The sequence below is a fragment of the Odocoileus virginianus genome, chromosome 5 (genome assembly GCF_023699985.2).
Source record: "Odocoileus virginianus isolate 20LAN1187 ecotype Illinois chromosome 5, Ovbor_1.2, whole genome shotgun sequence".
NCBI classification, from domain to species: Eukaryota; Metazoa; Chordata; class Mammalia; order Artiodactyla; family Cervidae; genus Odocoileus; species Odocoileus virginianus.
The window spans coordinates 92469263-92495819 of NC_069678.1; the positions used below are offsets into that span (position 1 = coordinate 92469263).

Here is a 26557-nt window from a genome sequence, read left to right on the forward strand (position 1 = left end):
TAGGGTATGAGTCTTGATTATGCTGTATCTTCATCTCTCCTACACATCTCATTGTGGTTCCTTCTTTATATCTTTAATTATAGACTGTCTTTTCTGCTAGTTTTCAGGCCTTTCACATCAGTATTCTGTAAATGGTAATACTGGTGTTCCCTGGTATCTCAGCTGGTAAAAAATTTGCCTGCAGTGCAGTAGACCCCAGTTCCATTCCTGGGTTGGTAGCTCAGCTGGTAAAAAAAATCCACCTGCAATACAGGAGACCCCGGTTCAATTTGGGCCAGGAAGATCCCCTGGAGAAGGGATAGGTTACCCACTCCAGTATTCTTGGGCTTCCCTGGTGGCTCAGATGGTCAAGAATCCACTTGCAATGCGGGAGACCTGGGTTTGATCCCTGGGTTGGGAAGATCCCTTGGAGGAGGGCATGGCAACCCACCCCAGTATTCTTGCCTGGAGAATCCACATGGACAGAGGAGACTGGCGGGCTACAGTCCATGGGGTCACGAATTGGACATGACTGAGTGACTAAGCACAGCACAGCGTGGGAGGGTGTGAATTCGAGTTCTTCCTTCAACATATTGGCCACTTCCCTCAATACAAAATTAATGAGATATTTCACATTAAGTCTTCAAATCATGCTATGTATTTTACACTTACAGCATATGTCAATTTGAACTATCCACATTTTAAGTGACCAGTAGTCATGTGTAGTTAGTGGCTACTTCATCAGATAACATATGATCAATGTTTGTAAATGTTCCATTAAACCATCTAAAAATGCATATTTTCAATTTTCTAATGAAAAAGCTCAACATGCCTAATTCTGATAGTGATGTCTTAAAATATTTCCCCATTTAACTGAATTTTGCTCAATTTACATTTGAAATATTTAATAGTTTTTACTTTAAACATATAGCTGCTAAATTGGCACACATAGGTTTGACTGTTTCCTCATAAAGTTTGCCTTTTAAAAATGTTTAATCGTGATAAAATACCCCAACATAAGATTTACCATCTTAACCACTTTTAAGTGTACAGTTTGGTAGTGTTAATTACAGTCATATTGTTGTGCAGCCAGTCTCCAGAACTGTTCATCTTGAAAAGTTGAAACTGTATACCCCTTAATAACATCTCCACAGTTTCCCCCACTTTGTAGTCCCTAGAAACCTCCATTTTACTTTCTGTCTCTATAAATTTGACTACTCTAGGTTCCTCATATTAGTGGAATCATACAGTATGTGTCTTTTTTATACTGACTTATTTCACTTAGCATCATATCCTCTAGGTTCATTCATGTTTTCATATATGTTATCAGAATTTCCTTCATTTTTATGGCTGAATAATATTCCATTGTATAGCTAGACCACATTTTGCTTATCTGTTCATCTGCCAATGGACATGGGTTGCTCTCACCTTCTGGCTGTTGTGAATAATGCTGCTATGAACACGGATATACAAATATCTCTTCGAGATGCTGCTTTCAATTATTTTGGGTATATACCTAGAAGTGGAGTTGCTGGATCATCTGGTAATTCTATTTTTAATTTTTTGAGGAGCTGACATACTGTTTTCCACAATGACTGCACCATTTTACACTCCCACCAACAGCACTATGAGGGTTCCAGTGAAGGAACCCTGGAGTGAGGGGTCTGAGCCCCATATCAGGTATCCCAGACCAGGGTTCTGCACCAGGAAGAAGAACTTCCAGAATATCTGGCTTTGAAGGTCAGTGGGGCTCACTTTTGGGAGAACCAGAGGGCTGTAGGAAATAGAGACTTTACTTTTCAAGGATGCACACAAAATCTCATACACTCTGGGGCCCAGAGCAGAAGCAGGATTCTGCTAGTCTTGGAGAACGTCCCAGAGAGGCAGGAGGCAACAGAGATCATCCTGGGCATGTGGACACTGACAGCAGCTCTTTGGGGAGCTCCATTCTATCATGATGACACTGTTGGCAAGGGCTATTTTGGGATCAACCCTCTAGCTTATTAAGCACCAGGACCCAGCCCCACTCTCCTCGCTTGTAGGCACCAGTACTATGATGCTTCAGGTCAAGCAGCTAGCCAAGTGGGGACAGAGGCCCACTCGCTAACAGGCCAGCTGCCTAAGACCCCCTGAGTTCTCAGCCATCCAGCACCTGGACCCATTCACCAGAGGGGCCAGGACCTGGACTCCTACTAGTGTGCCAGCACTAGCCCAGGGATGCCTAGGGCCCAGGCCCCCTCCTCCAGTGGGACAACACCAAACCCAGGCCCCCCAGGCCCTGCAGCCAGAGACCCTGGGTCACAACTCCACCCACCAATGAGCCAGCACTAACCTTTGGACTACCTGGACCCTGACCCTATCCTCTAGCAGGTTGACACCAGATTATGGACCCCTGGGCCATTCAATCAGAGACTCCAGGACCCAGCTCCACCTACACGTGGGCCAGCATCAACCCTAAGACTCAACCCACCCACAAGCAGGCTGGCACAAGCCTCAGGACTCCCTGGGCCCTGGCTCCACGTACCAGCAGGCCAAAACAAGATTTGTGACACTCCAGACCCCACAGCCAACCCATCAGATTTTAAGCTGACTTTGCAGCAGAAATTCTGCAGGCTGGAAGGGAATGGCATGATATATTTAAAGTGTTGAAAAACAACCAAAAGTGCCCTACTTGACAAAGCTTTCATTCAGATTCAAAGGAGAGATAGAAAGTTTTACAGACAAGCAAAACTCACAGTCTAGCACCATGAAACCAGCTTTACAAGAATTTTTAAAGAGTGTTCTCTAAGAGGAAAAGTAAAGGCCACAATTATAAATATGAAAATTACCAAAAAGAATTTCTTTGGTAAAGATAAATATACAATAAAGGTAGTACATCAACCATATATAAGGCTAGCAGGAAGGTTAAAAGACAAAAGTAGTAAAATCATCCACAATGAGTAGCTAAGGGATACACAAAACAAAAAGATGTGAAATACGTCAAAAATAGTAAATGTGGAGTTTGAAAATAGAGTTGTTAAAATGCTTTTGAACTTAAAACATTAGCAATTTAAAATAATCACATATATAGAGAGATTGTTATCAAGAAACCACATGGTAACCACCAACCAAACATCTATAACACACATACAAAAAAATTCAAATTAGAAAGGAAGAAGTAAAACTGTCACTATTTTCAGATGACATGACACTATGCATAGAAAACCCTAAAGAGGCCACCAAAAGAACTATTAGAACTCATTAATGAATTTGGTAAAGCTGCAGGATATAAAATTATTAACAGAAATCTGTTGCATTTCTATATACTGACAATGAACTATCAGAAAGAGAAATTAAGGAAACAATTCTACTTCCAGTAACATCAAAATAATAAAATAACTAGGAATAAATATAAGAAGATAAAAGACCTATACTGAGAAATTTATAAGGCACTGATAAAAGCAATTGAAGACAACACAAACAGATGGAGAGATGTACCATATTCATGGATTGGAATAGTTAATATTGTTAAAACGACTGTACTACTTAAGACAATCTACAGATTCAATAAAATACTAATCAAAATACAAATGGCATTTTTCAAGGAACTGTTACATTTACATGGTGATTAAGCAAATAGCAAAAGATGGTGAGAAAAAAAATTTAAAAAAACAAAGGTTGGTAAGAATGTAGAGAAAAGGGCGCTCTAGTGCACTGTTGGAGGCAATGTAAATTGGTGCATCTACAGTGGAGAACAGTAGAACTGTCATATGATGCAGCAATTCTACTCCTGAGTATTTACACAAGGAAAACAAAAACTAATTAGAAAAGATATACGCACCCCTAGGTTCATTGTAGCATTATTTACAATAGTTCGTTATTGAATATTACTCAGCCATAAAAAAGGATGAAACCTTGCCATTGGGACAACACGGACGGACCTCATGGTTACACTTAGTGTAACGTAAGGCATATAAAGATGAATACTGTATGATTTCACTGACATGTGGAAAATAAAAGGCAGTGAAAATGAGCAACATGACAAAACAGACTCACAGATACAGAGAACAAACAGGCTATTGACAGGGGATCAGAGTGGCGAAAGGAGAGTAAAGGGTGAGGGGGATTAACATCCAAGCTTCCAGCTGCAAAATAGTGTCATAGGTAAGAAATAAGAGTGTGAGAAGTATAGTCAATTGTTACATCATACATTTCTGTGATGAATATCATAGCTGGATTTATCGTGGTGATTATTTTGAAGTGTATAGAAGGACTGAATCACCATGTTATATAATAGGAACAAACATAGTGCCGCAGGTCAATCAGCTTCGAAAACTAAAAAGCAAACTCATAGAAATAGAAATCAGCTTTGTGGCTACCAGAGGCAGGGAATGGGAGGAGGGGGAGCAATAAAGAATCTGCCTGCAATGCAGGAGATGCGTATTAGATCTCTGGGTCTGGAAAACCACCCCCTGGCGGAGGGCAAGGCAACCCACTCCAGTATTCTTGCCAGGAAAATCCCATGGACAGAGGCGCCTGGTAAACAATTTTATATTGACTATATGTTTAAAGGATAATATTTTAATATATTTGATTCAATAAAATATATTATTAAAATTAGCTGCAATACTCTTTTTAGTTTTTTAATATACATACTAAAAAGCCTTCAATTACATATATGACTTACATTAGATTCCTACTGGACAATTCTGTACTGAACCATAAAGAAAGCACATTAAAAAGTTTTTAAAAATAGTAACTCACAAGAAACATTCTTTGATTATAATTCAAAATAATTAGAAAAAAATAAGAGAAAAATGACTGAAATAATCTTAATTATATTGGAATTAAGAAACAACCTTCTTGTTTGCCATTGTTTCTTCCAGTTTTATTGAGACATAATTGACAGGCAGCCTTGGTTAAGCTTAAGGTAGATAGCAGAGTGATCTGACTTTCTAGATCATGAGACTTTTACAAGTTTAGTGATCACGCATCATCTCATATAAGTACAAAATTAAAGGAATTAATGTTGTTAACTACAGTCCTGGTATTTATAGATAATACTCTGAGCCATATCCTGTGAGCTGTCATAGATACTGAAACCCCCATGAGGTGGAAAAAGTTAACTACATGGTGACCAGACTGTAGCCATGACATAGAAGCTGCCGAAATTCTGAGAACTGGCCACAAGGAATGGGAACAAACCAGCCCTGAACTGAAGATTAACTGTACTGAAAACAATCAAAATGATGCTGGTCAGATCACTGATTTCAAGATGACGGTCAGAGCCGACTGTGCTGTTTCTACATGGAGCCCCCTTCCCTCTGTCAATAAAAGCTCTTGCCCCGGATTGTGCAAGGAGGGAATAAGTGTTTGGACAGGACTCGCCTCTCTGCATCCCCATCCCGGGCACATTCAGTCAAGCAAACTTTCACATCCACCAGTCTTGCTTCTTTATTGACTTTTGAGCCACAAGCAACCAGACTCCACTTTGCTTACACTTCTACTGAACACCCTCAGGCAAATCCCCTGAAGGGTAAATTCACAGCTCAAGTTCCTGCTCCTACTCAGCTGGAGAAAACTGCACAACGGTTACACCGATGACTTTACAAAAGGGCAATCACGGTGGTCAATCCTATTACACACCCTCACCCCTGCCTCTCACTCCCCTCAGAGATCACTGCAAGCCTTTACTGCACTCCCGGAGGCACCTTAACAGGGTGTCTCACCACAGACGGTGAGGAGGAGGATGAGAGGTGGAAGTCATCAGAAAGATCAGTACATAACAAAACACCCTGAATTGTTGTTTTTTAAAAAATAAAATGTGCTCCGCTTGGAACACTGATTGAGCAAAAGCAGCAGTACCAACCTGAGATAACGGCTTCCTGTTGGCACAGTTGATACCCCCAATGAACACCATGTTGGGCATGATTGGCCGGGGGTAGTCCATCACAAAGTCTCCTCTGAACAGCCACACAGATCCAGAGGCAAGAATCTCTCCCAGTGACACCTCTCTCTGAAGAAGCTCAGAGGCCATACGTGCATAAGGAGTGAAACCAACCTGGCAAATGTACTTCAAGCCCAGAGGATAGAGCATGTTCTTCACCCTTTGGAAGAATGTCATGCGGTCTGGATTCATTGTTAATAACCGAGGAACATAAGAGAAAGGGTTTGGGCATGCAGTGCCCTCAAAATCTAAGTCACAGGGAAGGAAACGCAAGAAAAATACAGCAGGAATGGACAGGTACTTAGCCAGCACTGCCCCGCAGGGGTAAATAGGATCCGTTAAAACCACATTGAAGGAACTGGCATTCAGGTCTCTGATCAAGTCCTTGTTATACAACAGTGCCTCACAAGACCTTGCAAAGAGCAAAGACACATTTTTCAATGTTGCCATAGTTTCCAAAAACCGTGTTAGAAAATGTACTCTTTCAAAAGCCTCATCAGGACGGCCCTTCATGATGGAATCAAACTGTTCCCGGGTATACGGAATGGCATAGGTTTTCGTGGTGAAAAAGTCCTCTGCCTTGATGTGGATATTCATCTCCGGAGACAGGACCACTGCCTGGTGACCTCTGGCGTGGAGCTCCCGCACGGCCTCCCGCATGCTGAGCCAGTGGCTGCCCTCCATGGGGACCACCAGCACCTTCCCAGCCTCGGCCCATCGCCCGACGCACAGACAGAGCAGGAGTCCAGCCAGCACCTGCCGCCGAAGCTGCAGTGCCAGGGCCATCTCCGCACAAACCAGAAGCAACTGACTTTCTGGTGGGGCTGTGCCGCCTATATGTGTTCCCTTATCTTTATTTTATCATCAAGTCACTTAAGCAAAATGGCATGCCATTGGAAGGCAGGGATTGATGATTACACCACATACTACAGGATAGGTCTATGCCTGTGTTTTCACCTCTGCTTTCACCCGGAAAGATCACTCCCCCTTATCTTGGAAAAACTCCTCTGACTCTGCTGCTCCCTCTGGAGAACATTCGAGTTCACTCTCTTGTTCTTCATCCAAGACCCAAAGCAAGACTATGCCTGCCCATTCCCATGGTCACCTCCCACCTCTCTGCTCACCCTCTTCTCTGGGGCTGGACTGAACGCTGAGGAGTCACCTCTGCCCCAGTCCCCACCCAGAACCGCCTTTGGATGTGACTTTATCTGAGAGCTCTTGAATCTCTTTCCCCCATTCATGGGTGAACACAGAACATATCCAGGGAAACATATAACATTGCTAAGACAGCTTTCTCTCAGCAAAAAGGGGATGGTGGCTCTCTGGTTTGTTCCTGTTCCACACTGGACAACTCTTTAACTGTTCAGGAGACAGTGTATTGGAGCAGCCATCAGATATGGAAACATCTGAAAAGACCCTTAATGGAGACAGCAGAGGGACTGGTTAAGAATTATTTATCTGTCGTATGGAATACATGTTGCTGTTACCTAAAGCATTGGTTTTTCCAGTAGTCATGTTCAGATGTGAGAGTGGACCATAAAGAAAGCTGAGCACCAAAGAATTGATGCTTTCTAACTGTGGTGCTGGAGAAAACTCTTGAGAATTCCTTGGACTGCAAGGAGATCAAACCAGTCAATCCTAAAGGAAATCAACCCTGAATATTCATTGGAAGGACTGATACTGAAGCTGAAACTCCAATACTTTGGCTAGCTGATATGAACAGCCAACTCATTGGAAAAGACCCTGATTCTGGGAAGGACTGAGGGCAAGAGGAGAAGGAGGTGACAAAGGATGAGATGGTTGGATGACATCACTGACTCAATGGACATGCGTTTGAGCAAACTCCAGAAGATAGTGAAGGAGAAAGAAGCCTGCCATGCTGCAGTTCATGGGGTCACAAAGAGTTGGACAATACTTGGCGACTGAAGAACAACAACAGCAAAGCATCAGTGGGCAAGCAGATCTCAGTAATGACACAGCAGGGTTCAAAGGGTGCCAGCCCCCAAGGTCTGCTCACCCTGGGATAGGAGGGTTTCCCCTGGCTTCAGAACAGCCTCTCTGAACTCCTCTTCTGATGTTGAAGGTGCCAGTCTTCCACTACACTGTTTAGGGACTGAAGTGTACATTAATCTGGGCCTTCATTACATCTTATAGCTTATGTTCAGATAACAGATATCCATCTCTATATATAAAATAGATAAATAGTAAGTTTCTACTGTATATAACAGGGAAGTTATTCAATACCGTGTAATAATCTGTAATGGAAAAAATCTGAAAAAGAATATATATCTGAATCACTTTACTGTACAACAGAAACTAACACAAGATTGCAAATTAATTATGTCTCAAATTAAAAAAAGGAACAGAACTAGAGGCGTCACACTTCCTGGTTTCAAACTGTACTACAAAGCTAAAGTGATCAAAACAGTATGGTACTGATGCTAAAACAGACAAAGAGTCAATGGAACAGAATATAGAGAACAAATAACTCCACACTTACACAGGCAATTAACCCATGACAAAGCACGTAAGACAATACAATGGGGAAAGACATTCTCTTGAATGTTTTGGGGAAATTTGACAGCTACATGCAAAAGAATCAAACTGGAATAATCTCTCATGCCATGAGCAAAAATAAATTCAAAATAAAGACTTAAATGTAAGACCTAAAACCATAAAACTTCTAGTAGAAAACATAGGCAGTATGCTCTTTAAGTTTGATATTAGTAATACATATTTTGGGAGGATATGACTCCTCAGACAAGAGAAATAAAAGTAAAATAAACAAATGGACTTTATCAAACTAAAATCTTTTGATCAGCAAAGAAAATTACAAGCAAAAGGGAAAGGCCACTTACCGAATGGAAGAAGATATTTGCAAATGATATATCTAATAATATGTTAATAACCAAAGTACACAAAGAATTCATACAAGTCAACAACAAAACAAGATTAAAAATGGGCAGAATACTCAAACACACATTTTTCCAGAGAAGACATACAGAAGGCCAACAGACACATAAAAAGATGCTTAACATCACTAATCATCAGAGAAATGCAGATCAGATCATAAGGAACTATTACCTCACACCTGTCAGAATGACTATTATCAAAAAGACAATAAATAACAAGTGCTGGCAAGGATGTAGAAAAAAGGGAACTCTAGGGCACTGTTGGTGTCAATGTAAATTGGGAGAGCCACTATGGAAAACACTACAGAGATTCTCAAAAAGGTAAAAATAGGACTACCATATGAGCCAGAAATTCTACTCCTGGGTATTCATACAAGGAAATGGAAAACACTAATTAGAAAAGATATATATACCCCTATGTTTGTTGCATCGCTGTTTACAATAGCCAAAATATATTGGCTATTGAATATTACTCAGCCATAAGAAAGAAAGAAATCTTGTCATTTGCAGCAATGTGGATGGACCTAGAGGGTATTATTCTAAGTGAAGTAAGACAGAGAAAGACAAATACTGTATGATTTCACTTACATGTGGGAAAAAAGACAAAGCAAATGAACAACCATGACAAAACAAACAGACTCATAGATACAGAGAGCAAACAAGCAGCTGACAGAGGGGATCGGGGAGCGAATAGGAGAGAGAAGGGTTAGGGGGGTGAAAATACAAACTTCCTTGTGGTCCATATGCACTGTGGACTATTACACAGCCATATAAAGGAACACATTTGAGTCAGCCCTGATGAGGTGGATGAACCCAGAGCCTGTTACACACAGGGGAGAAGTCAGAAAGAGAAAAACAAATATATATTAATGCATACATTGGAGAAGGACATGGCAGCCCGCTCCAGTATTCTTGCCCGGAGAATTCCATGGACAGAGGAACCTGGTGAGCTACAGTCCATGGGTCACAAAGAGTCAGACATGACTGCGTGACTGACACTTTCTTTCAATGCATGTATATGGAATCTAGAAAGATGGTACTAATGAACCTATTTACAGAGCAGTAATGTGTCCACAAGTCTATTCTCTATGTCTGTGTCTCCGTTTGGAGAAGGAAAGGGCAACCCGCTCCAGTGTTCTTGCCTGGAGAATCCCAGGGACGGGAGAGCCTGGTGGGCTGCCGTCTATAGGGTCGCACAGAGTCGGACACGACTGAAGCGACTTAGCAGCAGAGGGGAGGGGTGGCGTGGGAAATGGGGAGGGGTTCAAAAGAGAGGAGTTATACATATACCTGTGGCTGACTCATGTTGATGTATGGCAGAAACCAACACAGTTTTGTAAAGCAATTATCCTCCAATTAAAAAGTTTTTAAAAGATCCAAACTTCCAGTTGCAAAATAAACGTCACAGGTATGAAATAACAGTGCAAGAAATAGAGTCAAAAGTTATGTAATACCTTTCTACTGTGAATATCATAACTGGATTTATCATGGTGATTCTTTTGAAGGGTATGGAAGTACTGAATCACTGTGTTGTCTAACAGAACTAACATAGCGCTGTGGTCAATTATATTTCAAAAATCAGCAAATACATAGAAATGGAAATCAAATTTGTGGCTACCAGAAGCAGAGAGCAGGGGCAAAGGGGAGTTGGATGAAGGCAGTCTAAGGGGACAAGCTTCAATTATGAAAGAAATAATGACAGAGGTGTAATGTACAACACGATAGATAAAATTAACAGTTGTATGTTACATATGAACATCATTAAGAGAGGATATTCTAAGAATTCTCATCACAAGGTAAAAAATATTTTCTGCTCCTTTAATTTTCTATCTATATAAGATGATGAGTGATCACTAAACTTGTTACAGCAATCGCCTCATGATCTAGAAAAGTCAAATTACTCTGCCATCCACTTTAAGCTTATTCAGGGCTGCCTGTCAATTATATCTCAGTAAAACTGAAAGAAACGATAGCGAACAAACACTTTAAATTTTTTTACGCTGGGTATATCTTTAAAGGGTAATATTTTATATATATATGATTTAATAAAATATACTATTAAAATTAATGTAACCCTCTTTTTGCTTTTCTAAATATGCCAACTAAAAAGCTTTCAGTTACGCATGTAGTATACATTATACTTCTACTGGGTAATTCTGCAACAGACTGGAAAGAAGACCTATTAAGAAATTTTCTATAGCAGTGACTTCACAAGAAACGTTCTCTGATTACAATCCAAAATAAATAGAAAAAATAGGAGAAAGGTAGCCACAATAAATCTTAACCACATGGGAACTAAGAAGCAACCTTGTTAACAACAGTAACAACGAACGGCAGGGCTTCCCTGGTGGCTCAGTGGTAAAGAAGCCACCTGCAATTGCGGGAGACCCAGATTCAATCACGGATCTGGGAAGATCCCACGTGCCTCAGAGCAACGAAGCCCGAGGGCCACAGCTATTGAGCCTGTGCTCTAGAGCCTGGGAACCACATCTAATGAGCCCGTGTTCCACAACTGCTGAAGCCCGCACGCCCTAGAGTCTGCGCTCCCCAGCAAGAGAAACCACTGCAATGCACATTGCCACAAAGAGCAGACCCTGCTTGCGGCAATGAGAGAAAAGCCTGAGCAGCAACAGAGATTCAGCACAGCCAAAAATAAGTAAATAATAAATAAAATTATTTTAAAAAGCAGACAGTCACTGACTCAAAGAGGAAGTCAAAAACAAAAGTTTAAGTTAAAAAATAGAAAGAATATAAGAACAATTTATTTCAAAATCTAAGGGATCTAAGAAATGCTTTATTTATGACCGTCAATTCTTTATTATTAGAAAAACAAAAGAAAATTAATGCTTACCTAAGGAAAGCAGAAAAACAGCTATAAAATTAACTAAGCAAGGATGACATCATCAATAAAAAATAAGTGGTAATTAATAAAATAGAAAACAAAAAGAGTAAAAAGAACAAGCAAACCCAAAAGCTATTTTTGAGAAGACCAGTAAAATAATTCAACGTGTCATAAATCTTAACAAGGAGAAGAAACAAAAATGGAAGAGATTTCGATTTTAATATTTCATATTTTGAAAAAATTGTCCATTAACATTCAAAGACGTCACCTCTAAGGGTAAAGTGAAAGTTGTTCAGTCATGTCCGCAACCACATGGACTGTAGCCCACCAGGCTCCTCTGTCTATGGGATTCTCTAGGCAAGAATACTAGAGGGGGCAGCCATTCCCTTCTCCAGGGGCCTTTCAGACCCAGGAATCAAACCAGGGTCTCCTGCATTGCAGGCGGATTCTTTACCATCTGAGCTACCAGGGAAGCCCACCTCCAAAGGTGGTATAAACCACACCAAATAAATGAGTGACAAAATCTCAAAGGAAAAAACAGTTTAGTGAAGCAAAAGTGATTAATAGTGTGTTTACCATGGGTAACATTTGAAAATTTCAGTGCACATGAATTTTCATGTACCAAATAAATTGGCACAAACATATCCAAATGCCTTCAGATGATACACCATGTCCTGCTAGGCACTTTATAATAATGGTAATAGATACTATTTGTGTGTTTACAATGACAGTATAAAGTCAGAATAGTTAGTTAGGTCACATGGCCAAGGTAATTCAGCTAGAAAAATGGGAGGATTTGAACCAATGCGGTTACCTCTAGAGAATATATTCACACAGAAAAACTAAAAAGAAAGGAGTGGCAAATACTTTTTAAATGCTTCCTTACTTTCCACCTTTTACAAATCTAATAGATACATACATATTTTACAATTGGACAAATACATTGCATATAGAAAGAAAACTAAATAGAATAGATTGTGGTGTGAGCAAAAAAGAAATGTGAAGATAGAGTCCTTTGCAATAATAAATACAGTAATATAAAGGGATATAAAAGTAAGAATACAAAAACTATAAGAGATCTAAAGTCATGGAAGTTAATATAAACTCAGTACATGTCATATAAGTGGGCAAAAAAAGAGGGCTAACTAAGTAGATTAAAAAACAAACCCTGCCCCTAAGAGTCCTATTTCAATGAAACCCAAGTACTCAGGGTTAACATGGGAAGAATCTGAAACCATGAGCAAAGTGGTAGTTTCCATCATGGAAACTTGGCGTGCAGTGACCTGGGCTGGGGTAGGTGCGGTGATGTGGTCAAAAACTTCCTCTTTGAGACTCATTTCTCAACATCACTGCTCAGTTTTCCCTGCTGTCCAGGCCCCATCACTAGTCTTTGATGACGTCCCACCCTAAACACCTATCTAACATGCCATCCAGCTATGTACATCCCCACATTTTACTCCAGACCCCGGCTCCTGCTCAGAGTATGGCAGGCACAGCTTCATCTCTGAAAAGTTGGACCAAATTATTTCTTTCTCCAATCACAGAGATCCAGACTTTTCTTTCCACTGTTGTCTCACTCCCACTTAATTTATTCAACCTCTCTGAAACTTCTACATCCATTTGGCATTTAAGTCTCCTGTGACCACACCTCAATCTCTTCCAAGACAAAACCACCAAGGACTATCAGATCAACAAATGCAATTTGCCAATTTTTTCTTCCTTTTGATGGTGCCAGACCCATGGTCCTTACTGGCCATGTCCTCTGTTTGCCTTCTGTCTGTGGAAAACCTTTAGCCAAGAATGACTTTAGTCAATGAAGTGAGAAAATGTGAAAACAAAGGAAAAGAGTCCAACAAAACTGAATAGTTTAGTCAGTAAGCAAAGTCAAGGACCTTTAGTTACTCCTTGGGGGCTATAGATAATACTCCGAGCCATATCCTGTGAGCTGTCATAGATACTGAAACCCCCATGAGGTGGAAAAAGTTAACTACATGGTGACCAGACTGTAGCCATGACATAGAAGCTGCCGCAATTCTGAGAAATGGCCTCAAGGAAATGGGAACAAACCAGCCCTGGGACTGAAGATTAACTGTACTTAAAGCAATTAAACCTGGAGAAGGGAACGGCCACCCACTCCAGTATTCTTGCCTGGAAAATTCCATGGAAAGAAGAGCCTGGCAGGCTACAGTCAATAGGGTCGCAAAGAGTCAGCCACAACCGAGCGACTGAGCACAAAGCAATCAAAACGATGGTGGTCAGACCACTGATGACCAATTTCAAGATGACTGTCAGAGATGACTGCTGTTTCTACATGGAGCTCCCTTCCCTCTGTCAATAAAAGCTCTTGCCCCAGATTGTCCAAGGAGGGAATAAGTTGTTTGGACTCACCTTTCCCCAATCCCATTCGGGGACATTCATCCAAGCAAACTTTCACATCCACCAGTCTTGTTTCTTCATTGTCTTTTGAGCCACAAGCAACCAGACTCCACTTTGCTTACGCTTCTACTGAACACCCTCAGGCAAATCCCCTGAAGGGTAAATTCACAGCTCAAGTTCCTGCTCCTACTCAGCTGGAGAAAACTGCACAAGGGTTACACCGATGACTTTACAAAAGGGCAATCACGGTGGTCAATCCTATTACACACCCTCACCCCTGCCTCTCACTCCCCTCAGAGACCACTGCAAGCCTTTACTGCACTCCCGGAGGCACTTTAACAGGGTGTCTCACCACAGACGGTGAGGAGGAGAATGAGAGCTGGAAGTCAAGAAAGACCAGTACATCATGAAGCACCTGGAATTAAGCTTTTTTTTTGTAATGTGTTCTGCTTGGAACAGAGCTTTCCAGGTAGCATGAGTGGTAAAGAACCTGCCTGACAGTGCAGGAGACTGAAGAGATGCAGATTCCATCCCTGGATCAGGAAGCTCCCCTTGGGGAGGTCATGGCAACGCACTCCAGTATTCTTGCCTGGAGAATCCCACGGACAGAGGAGACTGGGGGGGGGGGGGGGGCGCAGTCCTTAGGGTCACTCAGAGTCGGACACCAGTGAGGAGATTTAGCACATACATTGCTTAAAGCAGCAATACACACCAGAGAAAATGGTTTTCGGTTAGCATAGTTGATGCTCCCAATGAATACCATGTTGGACATGACTGGCCACAGGTAGTCCATCACAAAGTCTCCTCTGAATAGTCACACGGATCCAGAGGCAAGAATCTCCACCAGTGACACCTCTCTCTGAAGAAGCTCAGATGCCATACATGCATAAGAAGTGAAACCAACCTGGCAAATGTACTTCAGGCCCAGAGGGTAGAGCATGTTTTTGACCCTTTGGAATAATGCCGTGAGGTCTGGATTCGTTGTTAATATCTTAGGAACATATGAGAAAGGGTTTGGGCACTCTGCCTCCTCAACATCTAAGTCTCAGGGAACAGAACACCAAAAAACACACAGCAGGAATGGACAGGTACTTAGCCAGCACTGGTCCACAAGGATAAGTAGGGTCCGTTAAAACCACATCAAAGGAACTGGCATTCAGGTCCTTGTTACACAGCAGCCCCTTACAAGACCTTTGAAAGAGCAAAGACACATTTTCAAAGCTGCCATAGTTTCCAATAACATCCTTACAAAATGTACTTTTTCAAAACTCAGAATAAAATGGCCCTCTAGGAGGTAATCAAATTCATTCTGGGCATACTGAATGGTGTAGGTTTTCGTGATGAAAAAGTCCTCTGCCTTGATGTGCACATTGACCTCTGGAGCAACAACCACCGCTTGGTGACCTCTGGCGTGGAGCTCCCGCACGGCCTCCCGCATGCTGAGCCAGTGGCTGCCCTCCATGGGGACCACCAGCACCTTCCCAGCCTCGGCCCATCGCCCGACGCACAGACAGAGCAGGAGTCCAGCCAGCACCTGCCGCCGAAGCTGCAGTCCCAGGGCCATCCCTGCACAAGCCAAACTGTCTGATCTGTACCATCTGCTTTGTCGCCTTTATCTTGTTACCAAGTCACTTAGGCAAAATGGCATGTCATTGGAAGGCAGCTGGCCCTGCTTACATTAATCATTACGGGATTAAGTCCATGCCTGGGTTTCATCACCTCTGATTTCACCCAGCAAAAGGTTACCCCCCTTATCTTGGAAAAACTCTTCTGACCTGCTGCTTCCTCTGGGGAGCATTCTATTTCTTTCTCTGGTTCTTCATCCAGTTTCCAAGACAAGACTGTGCCTGCCCATTCCCTTGGTCACCTCCCACCTCTCTGCTCACCCTGTTCTCTGGGGCTGGACTGAACACTGAGGAGTCACCTCTGCCCCAGTCCCCACCCAGAACCTCTGCTGCGTGTGACCTTATCTGAGAGCTCTTCAAACTCTTACCCCCCATCATGGGTGAACTCAGAGCTCATCCAGGGAAGCATATAACATCACGAGAACAGCTTTCTCTCAGCAGGGAGGGGATGGTGGCTCTCTGGTTTGTTCCTGTTCCACATTGCACACCTCTTGCACTGCTCAGGAGAGAGTCTGTAGGAGCAGCTGCCTGATATGGAAACTTCTCAAGGATCCTTGAGGACAACAGCAGAAGGGCTGCTTGAGAATTCTTTCTCTGCCTCATGGAAGAGAAGTTCCTGTTATCTAAATCACCAATGGGCAAGGCAGCTCTTTGTAATGACAGAGGGGTTCAGAGGACACTGGGCTCCAGGGCCTGCTTCACTTTGGGCAGGAGGGACATCCCCATGCTTCCATGCAGGCTCTCTGAATCATCTTCTGACGCGGACCCCACTAGGTTTCCACTGCTCTGTGTAGGGACTGAAGTGGGCATTTTTCTGGATCTTTATTACATCTTATAGTTTATGTTCAGGACTTCCCAGATGACACAGAAGTAAAATCCTCCTACGAATGCAGGAAACACAAGAGACACAGATTCAATCCCTAGGTTGGATGTAGGAAGATCCCCTGGGGTAGGAAATGGAAACCCACTCTAGTATTCTTGCCTGGAAAATTCCATGGTCAGAGGAGTCTATACAAACTCTACAAAAAAGGTCTTAACGACCCAGATAACCATGAAGCTGTGATCACTCACCTAGAGGCAGACATCACACAGTGTGAAGTCAAGAGGGCCTTAGGAAGCATTACTACAAAAGAAGCTAGTGGAGGTGAAAGAATTCCAGCTAAGCTATTTAAAATCCTAAAATTGAGGCTGTTAAAGTGCTGCACTGAATACGCCAGTATATTTGGAAAACTCAGCATGGCCACAGTACTAGAAAAGGTCAGTTTTCATTCTCATCTCAAAGAATGGCAATGCCAAAGAATGTTCCAACTACTGGACAATCGGGCTCACTTCACATGCTAGCAAGGTAATGTTCAAAATTCTTCAAGCTAGGTTTCAACAATACATGAACCGCGAACTTTCGGATGTTCAATCTGGTTTTTGAAAAGGCAGAGGAACCAGAGATCAAATTTCCAACATCTGCTGGAACATCAAAAAAGCAAGAGAGTTACAGAAAAACATCTATTTCTGCTTTATTGACTATGCCAAAACCTTTGACTGTGTGGATCACAATAAACTGTGGAAAATTCTGAAAGAGATGGGAATACCAGACCACCTGACCTGCCTCCTGCAAAATCTGTATATAGCTCAAGAAGCAACAGTTAGAACTGGACATGGAACAACAGACTGGTTCCAAACAAGAAAAGGAGTATGTCAAGGCTGTATATTATCACCCTGCTTATTTAACTTATATGCAGTGTACATCATGAGAAACACTGGCTTGAAGAAGCACAAGCTAGAATCAAGATTGCTGAGAGAAATATTAATAACCTCAGATATGCAGATGACACCACCCTTATGGCAGAAAGTGAAGAATTAAAGAGCCAGTTGATGAAAAGTGAAACAGGAGAGTGAAAAAGTTGGCTTAAACTCAACATTCAGAAAACTAAGATCATGGTATCCAGTCCCATCACTTCATGGGAAATAGATGGAGAAACAGTGGAAACAGTGGCAGACTTTATTTTGGGGGGCTCCAATATCACTGCAGATGGTGACTGCAGCCATGAAATAAAAAGACACTCCTTGGAAGTTATGACCAGCCTAGACAGAATATTAAAAAACAGAGACATTACTTTGTCAACAAAGGTCCGTCTAGTCAAGGCTATGGTTTTCCCTGAAGTCACGTATGGATGTGAGAACTGGATTATAAAGAAAGCTGAGCACCGAAGAGCTGATGCTTTTGAACTGTGATGTTGGAGAAGACTCGTGAGAGTCCCTTGGACTGCAAGGAGATCCAACCAGTCCATCCTAAAGGAAATCAGTCTTGAATATTCATTGGAAGGTCTGATGCTGAAGCTGAAACTCCACTACTTTGGCCACATGATGCAAAGAGCTGACTTATTTGAAAAGACCCTGATGCTGGGAAAGACTGAAGGCAGGAAGAGAAGGGGACGACAGAGGATGAGATAGTTGGATGGCATCACTGACTCAATGGACATGAGTTTGGGTGAACCCCGGGAGTTGGTGATGGACAGGGAGGCCTGGTTTGCTGCAGTTCATGGGGTCACAAAGAGTCAGACATGACTGAGTGACTGAACTGAACTGAGGTTTCAACACTATGTGAACCAAAAACTCCAGATGTGCAAGCTGAATTTAGAAAAGGTAGAAGAACCAGAGATCCAATTGCCAACATCTGTTGGATCATAGAGAAAGCAAGGGAATTCCAGAAAAACATCTATTTCTGCTTCATTGACTATGCGAAAGCCTTTGACTAGATCACAACAAACTGGAAAATTCTAAAAGAGATGGGAATACTAGACCACATTACCTGCCTCCCAAAAAACCTGTATGAAGCTCAAGAAGCAACAGTTAGAACTGGACATGGAATGACAGACCTGTTCCAAACTGGGAAAGGAGTACATCAAGGCTGTATAATGTCACCCTGATTATTTAACTTAGATGCAAAGTACATCATGCAAAATGCAAAGGCTGGATGAATCACAACCTAGAATCAAGATTGCCAGGAGCAACAACAACCTCAGATAGGCAGATGATACCTCTCTAATGGCAGAAAATGAAGAATAATAAAGAACCTCTTGATGAGAGTTAAAGAGGACAATGAAAAGGCTGGCTTAAAACTCAACACTCAGAAAACTAAGACCATGGCACCCAGTCCTATCACTTCATGGCAAATAGATAGGGAAAAATTGGAAACAGTGACAGACGTTATTTTTCTTGCATTCCAAAATCATTGTGGATGTTGACTACAGCTTGAAAAATAAAAGACACATGTCCCCTGGAAGAAAAGGTATGACAAACCTAAACAGAGTATTAAAAAGCAGAGACATTACTTTGCCAACAAATTTCAACAGAGTCAAAGCTATGATTTTTCCAGTAGTCATGTACGGATGTGAGTGCTGGAGCATAAAGAAGACTAAGCACCAAAGAATTGATGGTGCTGGAGAAGACTCTTGAGAGTCCGTTGGACTGCATGGAGATTAAACCAGTCAATCTTAAAGGAAACCAATCCTGAATATTCATTGGAAGTACTGAGCTGAAGCTGAAGCTCCAATACTTTAGCGAGGTGAACACCCGACTCATCGGAAAAGACACTGATGCCAGGCAAGATGGAAGGTAGGAGGAGAAGGGGACGACAGAGGATAAGATGGTTGGATGGCATCACTGACTCAGTGAACATGATTTGAGCAAACTCCACGAGAGAGTGAAGGACAGGGAAGCCTGCTATGCTGAAGTTCATGAGGTAACTTAGCAATGGAGCAACAGCAACAATTCAGAATTAATATAAGGGGACTCTGAAACAATGAGGAATGCAGTAGTTCCCACCATGGAAATGTAGCGTGTGATGACTGGGCTGGGGTAGGCGTGGTGATGTAGTCAAACCCTTCCTCTTTGCGACTCAGTTTTCTCATTACTGTACCCTCTGCCACTGTGTTCACAGGCTCAGGTTTTCCCTCCTCTCCAACCCCACCACTAGCCTTTGATGACTTCAGTGTCCCAAGTTGATGACCCATCTGGCATGCATCTAACTAGGTACCTCACCACCTCCCCTCCAGACCCCAACTCCTGGTCAGAAGATTTCTGATCAGCACAGCTCCATCTCTGAAAAGTTGGACTCAGTTATTTCTTTCTCTGATCAGAGAGAGCCCAACTTCTGTCTCCAGTATTGTCTCACTTCCACTTAATTTTTTTTTTTTTTACTTCCACTTAATTTATTCAACCTCTCTGAAACTTCCGCTTCCTTTCAGTGTCTAGATCTCCAAGGACCACACCTAAGACCTTTCCAAGACAAAAGCACAGTGAACTATCAGGACAATAAATGCAGTTTGCCAGTTCTTTCCTTCTCCTATTGAACACCCTCTAGCAAAAACCCATGATGGATGGATTCACAGCTCAAGTTCTTGGCTCCTACTAGACTGAGAAAACTGCACTACCATCACAACAGTGCCTTTACAGCAAGGCAATCATGGTTGACCCACACAAATTCTTTCTCGAACCGAACATGGACCCTCAACCCTGCCTCTAAATCCTCTCAAAGATCATCACAAACCTACACTACCATCCTGGAGCACTTTAACAATGTGTCTCACCAAAGAGTGTTGGAAGGAGAATGAGAGGTATAAATCTTTAGAAAGATCAGTAGATAAGTAAGCACATGGAAGTAGGTTGTTTTTTAAAAATATGTTTCACTTTGGAATTCACTGTCAGTTTAGTGATTCAGTTCAGTTCAGTTCAGTTGCTCAGTCGTGTCTGACTCTTTACGACCCCATGAATCGCAGCACGCCAGGCCTCCCTGTCCATCACCAGCTCCCAGAGTTTACTCAAACTCATGCCCATCGAGTTGGTGGTGCCATCCAGCCATCTCATCCTCTGTCGTCCCCTTCTCCTCCTGCCCCCACTCCCTCCCAGCATCAGGGTCTTTTCCAATGAGTCAACTCTTCGCATGAGGTGGTTCAAAGTATTGGAGTTTCAGTGATTAGGACCCACCATTTCACTGCAATGGCCTGGGGTTGCAGTATGGTGAAAAAGTTTTTAAAATGTTTTTAATTAAAAGAATGTGTTCCACTTGGAACACATATTGAATAAAAGCAGCAGTACCGACCTGAGATAACGGCTTCCTGTTGGCACAGTTGACACCCCCAATGAACACCATGTTGAGCATGATTGGCCACAGGTACTCCATCACAAAGTTGCCTCTGAACAGCCACACGGATCCACAGGCAAAAATCTCCACCAGTGACACCTCTCTCTGAAGAAGCTCAGAGGCCATATGTGCATAAGGAGTGAAAGTAACCTGGCAAATGTACTTCAGGCTCAGAGGGTAGAGCATGTTTTTGACCCTTTGGAAGAATGTCATGCAGTCTGGATTCATTGCTAATAACCGATGAACATAAGAGAAAGGGTTTGGGCATGCTGTGCCCTCAACATCTAAGTCACAGGGGGGAAAAAAAAAACATGAAAAAACACAGTAGGAATGGACAGGTACTTGCCCAGCACTACCCCATAGGGGTAAATAAGGTCTGTTAAAATCACATCAAAGGAACTGGCATTCAAGTCTCTGATCAAGTCCTTGTTATACAACAGTGCCTTACAAAGCCTTGCAAAGAGCAAAGACACATTTTTCAAAGATGCCATAGTTTCCAGAACCACTGTTACAAAATGTACTTTTTAAAAAAGTAGACGTACATGAGTCTTCAGGAGGGAATCAAATTTGTCCTGTGTGTAGGGACTGGCATAGGTTTTCATGGTGAAAAAGTCCTCTGCCTTGATGTGAACATTGACCTCTGGAGCAACAACCACCGCTTGGTGACCTCTGGCGTGGAGCTCCCGCACGGCCTCCCGCATGCTGAGCCAGTGGCTGCCCTCCATGGGGACCACCAGCACCTTCCCAGCCTTGGCCTGTCGCCCGACACACAGACAGAGCAGGAGTCCAGCCAGCACCTGCCGCCGAAGCTGCAGTCCCAGGGTCATCCCCACACAAACCAGAAGCAACTGACGCTGTGGTCAGGCTGTGCTGCCTATATTTTTTCCCTTATCTTAATCTATCATCAAATCACTTAAGTAAAATGGCATGACCTTGGAAGGCAGTGTGCCCTCTGAACATTAATCATTACAGAATAAGATTATGCCTGTGTTTCATCACCTCTGATTTCACCCAGGGATAGACCCCACCCCCTTAACTTGGAAAATTCTCTCTGACCCTGCTTCCATTGGGGAACATTCGAGTTCACTCTCTTGTTCTTCAACCAAGACCCAAAGCAAGACTGTGCCTGTCCATTCCCTTGGTCTCCTCCTACCTCTCTGCTAACTGTGTTCCCTGGGGTAGGGCTGAACTCTGAGGAGTCACCTCTGCCCTGTTTTCTTGTGTTCCAAAATCACTGCAGATGGTGACTGCAGCCAAGAAATTAAAGACGCTTGCTCCTGGGAAGAAAAGTTATGACAAACCTAGACAGCATATTAAAAAGTAGAGACATTAATTTGTTGACAAGTCCATCTAGTCATACTATGGTTTTCCCAGTGGTCATGTATGGATGTGAGAGTTGGACCATAAAGAAGGTTGAGCACCAAAGAATTGATGCTTTTCAACAGTGGTGTTGGAGAAGATTCATGAGAGTCCCTTGTACTACAAGTTGATCAAACCAGTCAATCCTAGAGGATATCACTTCTGAATACTCACTGGAAAGACTGATGCTGAAGCTGAAGCTCCAGTACTTTGTCCACCTGAAGAGCCAACTCATTGGAAAAGACCCTGAGGCCGGAAAAGATTGAGGGCAGGAGGAAAAGGGGATGACAGAGGATGAGATGGTTGGATGGCATCACCAACTCAATGGACATGAATTTGAGCACACTCCAGCAGATGGTGAAGAACAGGGAAGCCTGGTGTGTTGCTGTCCATGGAGTCCCTAAGATTTGGACACAACTGAGCAACAAATGGCTGATTCCTGTGGAGGTATGGCAGAAACCACTCAATATTGTAAAGCAATTATCCTCCAATTAAAAATAAAAGTTTTAAAAACTACAGTGAAATGTCACCTCACACCATTAGGATGACATCATAAAAATAAAAGCCAACACCCAGAAAACAAGTCTTGAAAAGGATGTGGAGAAACTGGAACCCTGGTGTCCTGTTGGTAGGAATGTAAAATGGTGCAGCCACTGTGGAAAATAGTATCCAGCCCCTCAAAATATCAATCATAGAAATACCAAATGATCCAGCCATTCCTCTTCTGGGTATATACCCAGAAGAATTGAAAGCATGGTGTCAAGAGGTATTTGTACATCCAGGTTCATAGCAGCATTAGTCACAACAGCAGATGATAAAAGCAACCCATGTTAAGCCAAATGTGCTCTATCTGTAAAATGGAATACTATGCAGTCTTTAAAAAGAAAGAAATTCTGACAACATTGCTGAACGTAGAGGAAAGGAAAGTGAAAGTCACTCAGTGGTGTCTGACTCTTTGTGACCCCATGGACTGTACTGTATAGTCCATGGAATTCTCCAGGCCAGAATTCTGAAGTGGGTAGCCTTTCCCTTCTCCAGGGAATCTTCCCAACACAGGGATCGAACCCAGGTCTCCTGCATTGCAGGCAGATTCTTTACCAGCTGAGCTACCTGGGAACCTAGATGGTATGATGCTAAATGAAATAAGGCAGTATCCCATCCAAGTACTAACCAGGCCCGACCCTGCTTAGCTTCCGAGATCAGATGAGATCGGGCGCATTCAGGGTGGTATGGCCGTAGACAATAATTTTATTTGAAGAATGTGTCTAAGATATCAGACTGGGAAGACCTTGAACTCACTTCCTCCCATAGACACACCAATATTACAATTAATAGAGCAAATTTTGATGAGAAAGACCTGAAGGCTAGTAGAAAAGGTCTTCTACAACAAAATACATAAATAAGAAACCACAACATGATGTGTGGGAGTGGAGGAGGCACAGTATAATCAAGACCAATACACCTGGGCAGATGACCCACATGTAGAGGCTAATTATAACTGCTGAGGCTCTCCCTAAGGAGTGAAGCCTATGAACCCACACTGAGCCTCCCAGCTTGCGGACCAGAACCAGGATGAAGCACTCCCAGAACACTGGGCTTGGAAGGCCAGTGGGACTCACTTTTACTTTCAGGAGAGCCAAGGAACTATACGATATAGAGACTCCACTTTCAAAGGGTGCACACAAAATCTCACACACTCTAGGACCCAGGGAATAAACAATATTCTGAAAGGGGCCTGGATCAGACCCACCTGCTGATTTAGAAGTGCATCCCAGAGAGGCAGAAGGCAAATAGAAATCATCCTGGGGATATAGATGCTGACAGCAGCCTTTTTGGGGAGCTGCATGTTACCCCGAAACACTGCATTGGCAAGTGCCACTTTTGAACCGTACCTATGGCATATTAGCCTCAGGACCCAGCCCCACCCATCAGCCTGTCAACACCAGTACTATGTTGCCTCAATTATAGGGATAGTTGAGTGGAGACACAAACTGATTCACTAACAGGACAACTGTCTTAGGACTTGCTGAGGTCCCAGCTACCTGGGACATGGACTCACCCACCAGAAGTCCCAGGACCTGGCCCTGTCCTCCAGAGGGCCCAGGATGTGGAATCACCTACTCGTGCACTAGCGCTAGCCCAGGCATCTCTGGGCCACAGCCCGCCCTCCAGCATGCTGACACCAGGTCCAGCCCCCGGGCCTTATAGCAAGACACTCCAGGACCCAGGAGCCAGTGTGTTACCATTAGATAGACAGATATAGACAGATACGGCCACAACACAGGAACACCTGAATACAAAAAGCAAATATTAATAGACATAAAAAGAGAACGTGACAGCAAACAACCATATTAGCATACTTTAAAATTCCACATACATTAAGAGACACATCATTTAGATAGAAAATCAATAAGGGAACACTGGCCTTGAACAACACACTAGATCACTTAGATTTAATAGATATACATAGACCATTCCATCCAAAAGCAGCAGTATACACATTCTTTTCAAGGGAACATGGAATGTCCCCCAGGATAGATCACATGTAAGGCCACAAAACAAGTCTCAGCAAATTTAAGAAGACTGAGATCATATCAAGCACATTTTCCAACCATGATGTTATGAAACCAAAACTCAACTACAAAGAAAAAACTGCAAAACCACAAACACATGGAGGCTAACCAATGTACAACAACCAACCAATGGGTCACTGAAGAAATTAAAAATGAAATTAAAAATACTTGGAAACAAATGAAAATGAAAATTCAATGATCCAAAATCTGTGGGAAACAACAAACACAGTTCTAAGAAGGAGGTTTATAGCAATACAAATGTACATCCAGAAATAAGAGAAATCTCAAATAAATAACCTAAGCTTTCACCAAAAGTAAATAAAAGAATATATGAAATCCAAGACAGTATATGGAAAAAAATACAGATAAGACCTGAAATATAAAAGCTAAATGAAATGAAGAACTATTTCTTTGAAAAAATATAGAATTGATGCACCTTGAATTTTCTGAATCTTCATCCAGATTCATCAGGAGAAAAAGAGAGAGGGTTAAAGTAAATCAAATCAGAAATGAAACAGAGAAGGCACAACCAACACCACAAAAATGTAAGGGATCATAAGATCTTATTGTGAACAACGATAAACCAAAAAATGAACAAGTAGCAGACAAGGACAGATTCCTAGAAATGCACAATCTCCCAAAGCTGAACCAGGAAGAAATAGAAAATAGCAACAGTCTAATTATTGTAATGGAGTTCAATTAGTATAAAACAGTTCAACAAAAAATGAAAAAACAAAAAAAACATTAAGAGACCAAAAGTCATGAAAGCTAATACAAATTCACTGCATGTGACATAGGTGGGCAAAATCGTGATTAACTCGGTGGATTAAGAAACAACTGCCCCCAAGACTCTTATTTCAATTAAACCCAAATATTCAGGGTTAACATCAGAAGACTCTGAAACTATGAGGAAAGCAGTAATTCCCATAATGGAAACTTGGGGTAGGGCGGACTGGGCTGGGGTAGGTTTGATGATGTGGTCAGAATGTTTCCTCTTTGAGACTCAGTTCTCAGCATCACTGTCGCCACCTTCCCTGTGCTCTTAGGTTGTTTAACCAACTCTCCAGCCCCCACCACTAGCCTTTGATGACCCCAGTGTCCCAAGTTGAATATCTACATGACATGCAGTCCAACACTGTATGACACCACATTTTTCTCCAGACACCAACCCCTAGTCAGAAGACTTCTGGTCAGCACAGCTCCATCTCTGAAAAGCTGGGTCTATTATTCCTTTCTCTGATCACAGAGAGCCCAAATTCTCCATCCAGCGTTGTCTCACTTCCACTTAATTCATCTGACCTCTCCGAAACTTCTGTTTCCTTTGGGTGTCAGGCCTCCTGTGATCACACCTCAATCTCTTCCAAGACAAAACCACTAAGGATTATCAGGTCAATAAATGCAGGTGGCCAGTTCTCTCATCCTTCAGTTGAACACCTCAGTGAAAAATCCCTGATGGATGGATTCACAGCTCAAGTTCTCTTCTACTCAACTGGATAAACTTTCACACAGTTACAACAGTACCTTTACAAAGGACAATCATGGTTGAGTAACACCATTTCTTATCAACCTATCATTGCCATTGCCTTGGCCTCGCATTCCTCTCAAAGACTACTACAAACTTTTACTACACTACTGGACGTACTTTAACAACTTATCTCACCAAAGACTGCTAGAAGGAGATTGAAAATTAGAAATCTTTAGAACGATCAGTAGATGAGAAAGAAACTGGAAGTAAGTTGTTTTTAAAATATATATTTCACTTGGGAAGTCTCTGGTGGCCCAGTGGTTTGGATTCCAAGCGTTCACTGCCAAGGGCTTGAGTTCA

The 26557-nt window shown here is 42.4% G+C and overlaps 1 protein-coding gene and 2 pseudogenes across 6 annotated transcripts in view; all 3 read right to left on the bottom strand.

The window, feature by feature from the left end:
* LOC110149846 (UDP-glucuronosyltransferase 1A1-like) overlaps positions 1 to 26557 on the bottom strand; it is a 120328-nt gene that overhangs the window by 19895 nt on the left and 73876 nt on the right. Inside the window, exon 1 of one of the 6 annotated variants that reach the window (XM_070468430.1) lies at positions 5828 to 6706. The exons of the other annotated variants lie outside the window; for them this stretch is intronic. Within the exon in view, the coding sequence (XP_070324531.1) occupies positions 5828 to 6691 (864 nt within the window). The 5' untranslated portion in view covers positions 6692 to 6706. Of the gene's footprint in view, positions 1 to 5827; positions 6707 to 26557 lie in introns of those variants that run through there. 6 annotated transcript variants of the gene reach the window in all.
* On the bottom strand, positions 14574 to 15599 carry LOC110149848 (UDP-glucuronosyltransferase 1A3-like; annotated as a pseudogene).
* On the bottom strand, positions 17104 to 21627 carry LOC110149849 (UDP-glucuronosyltransferase 1A3-like; annotated as a pseudogene).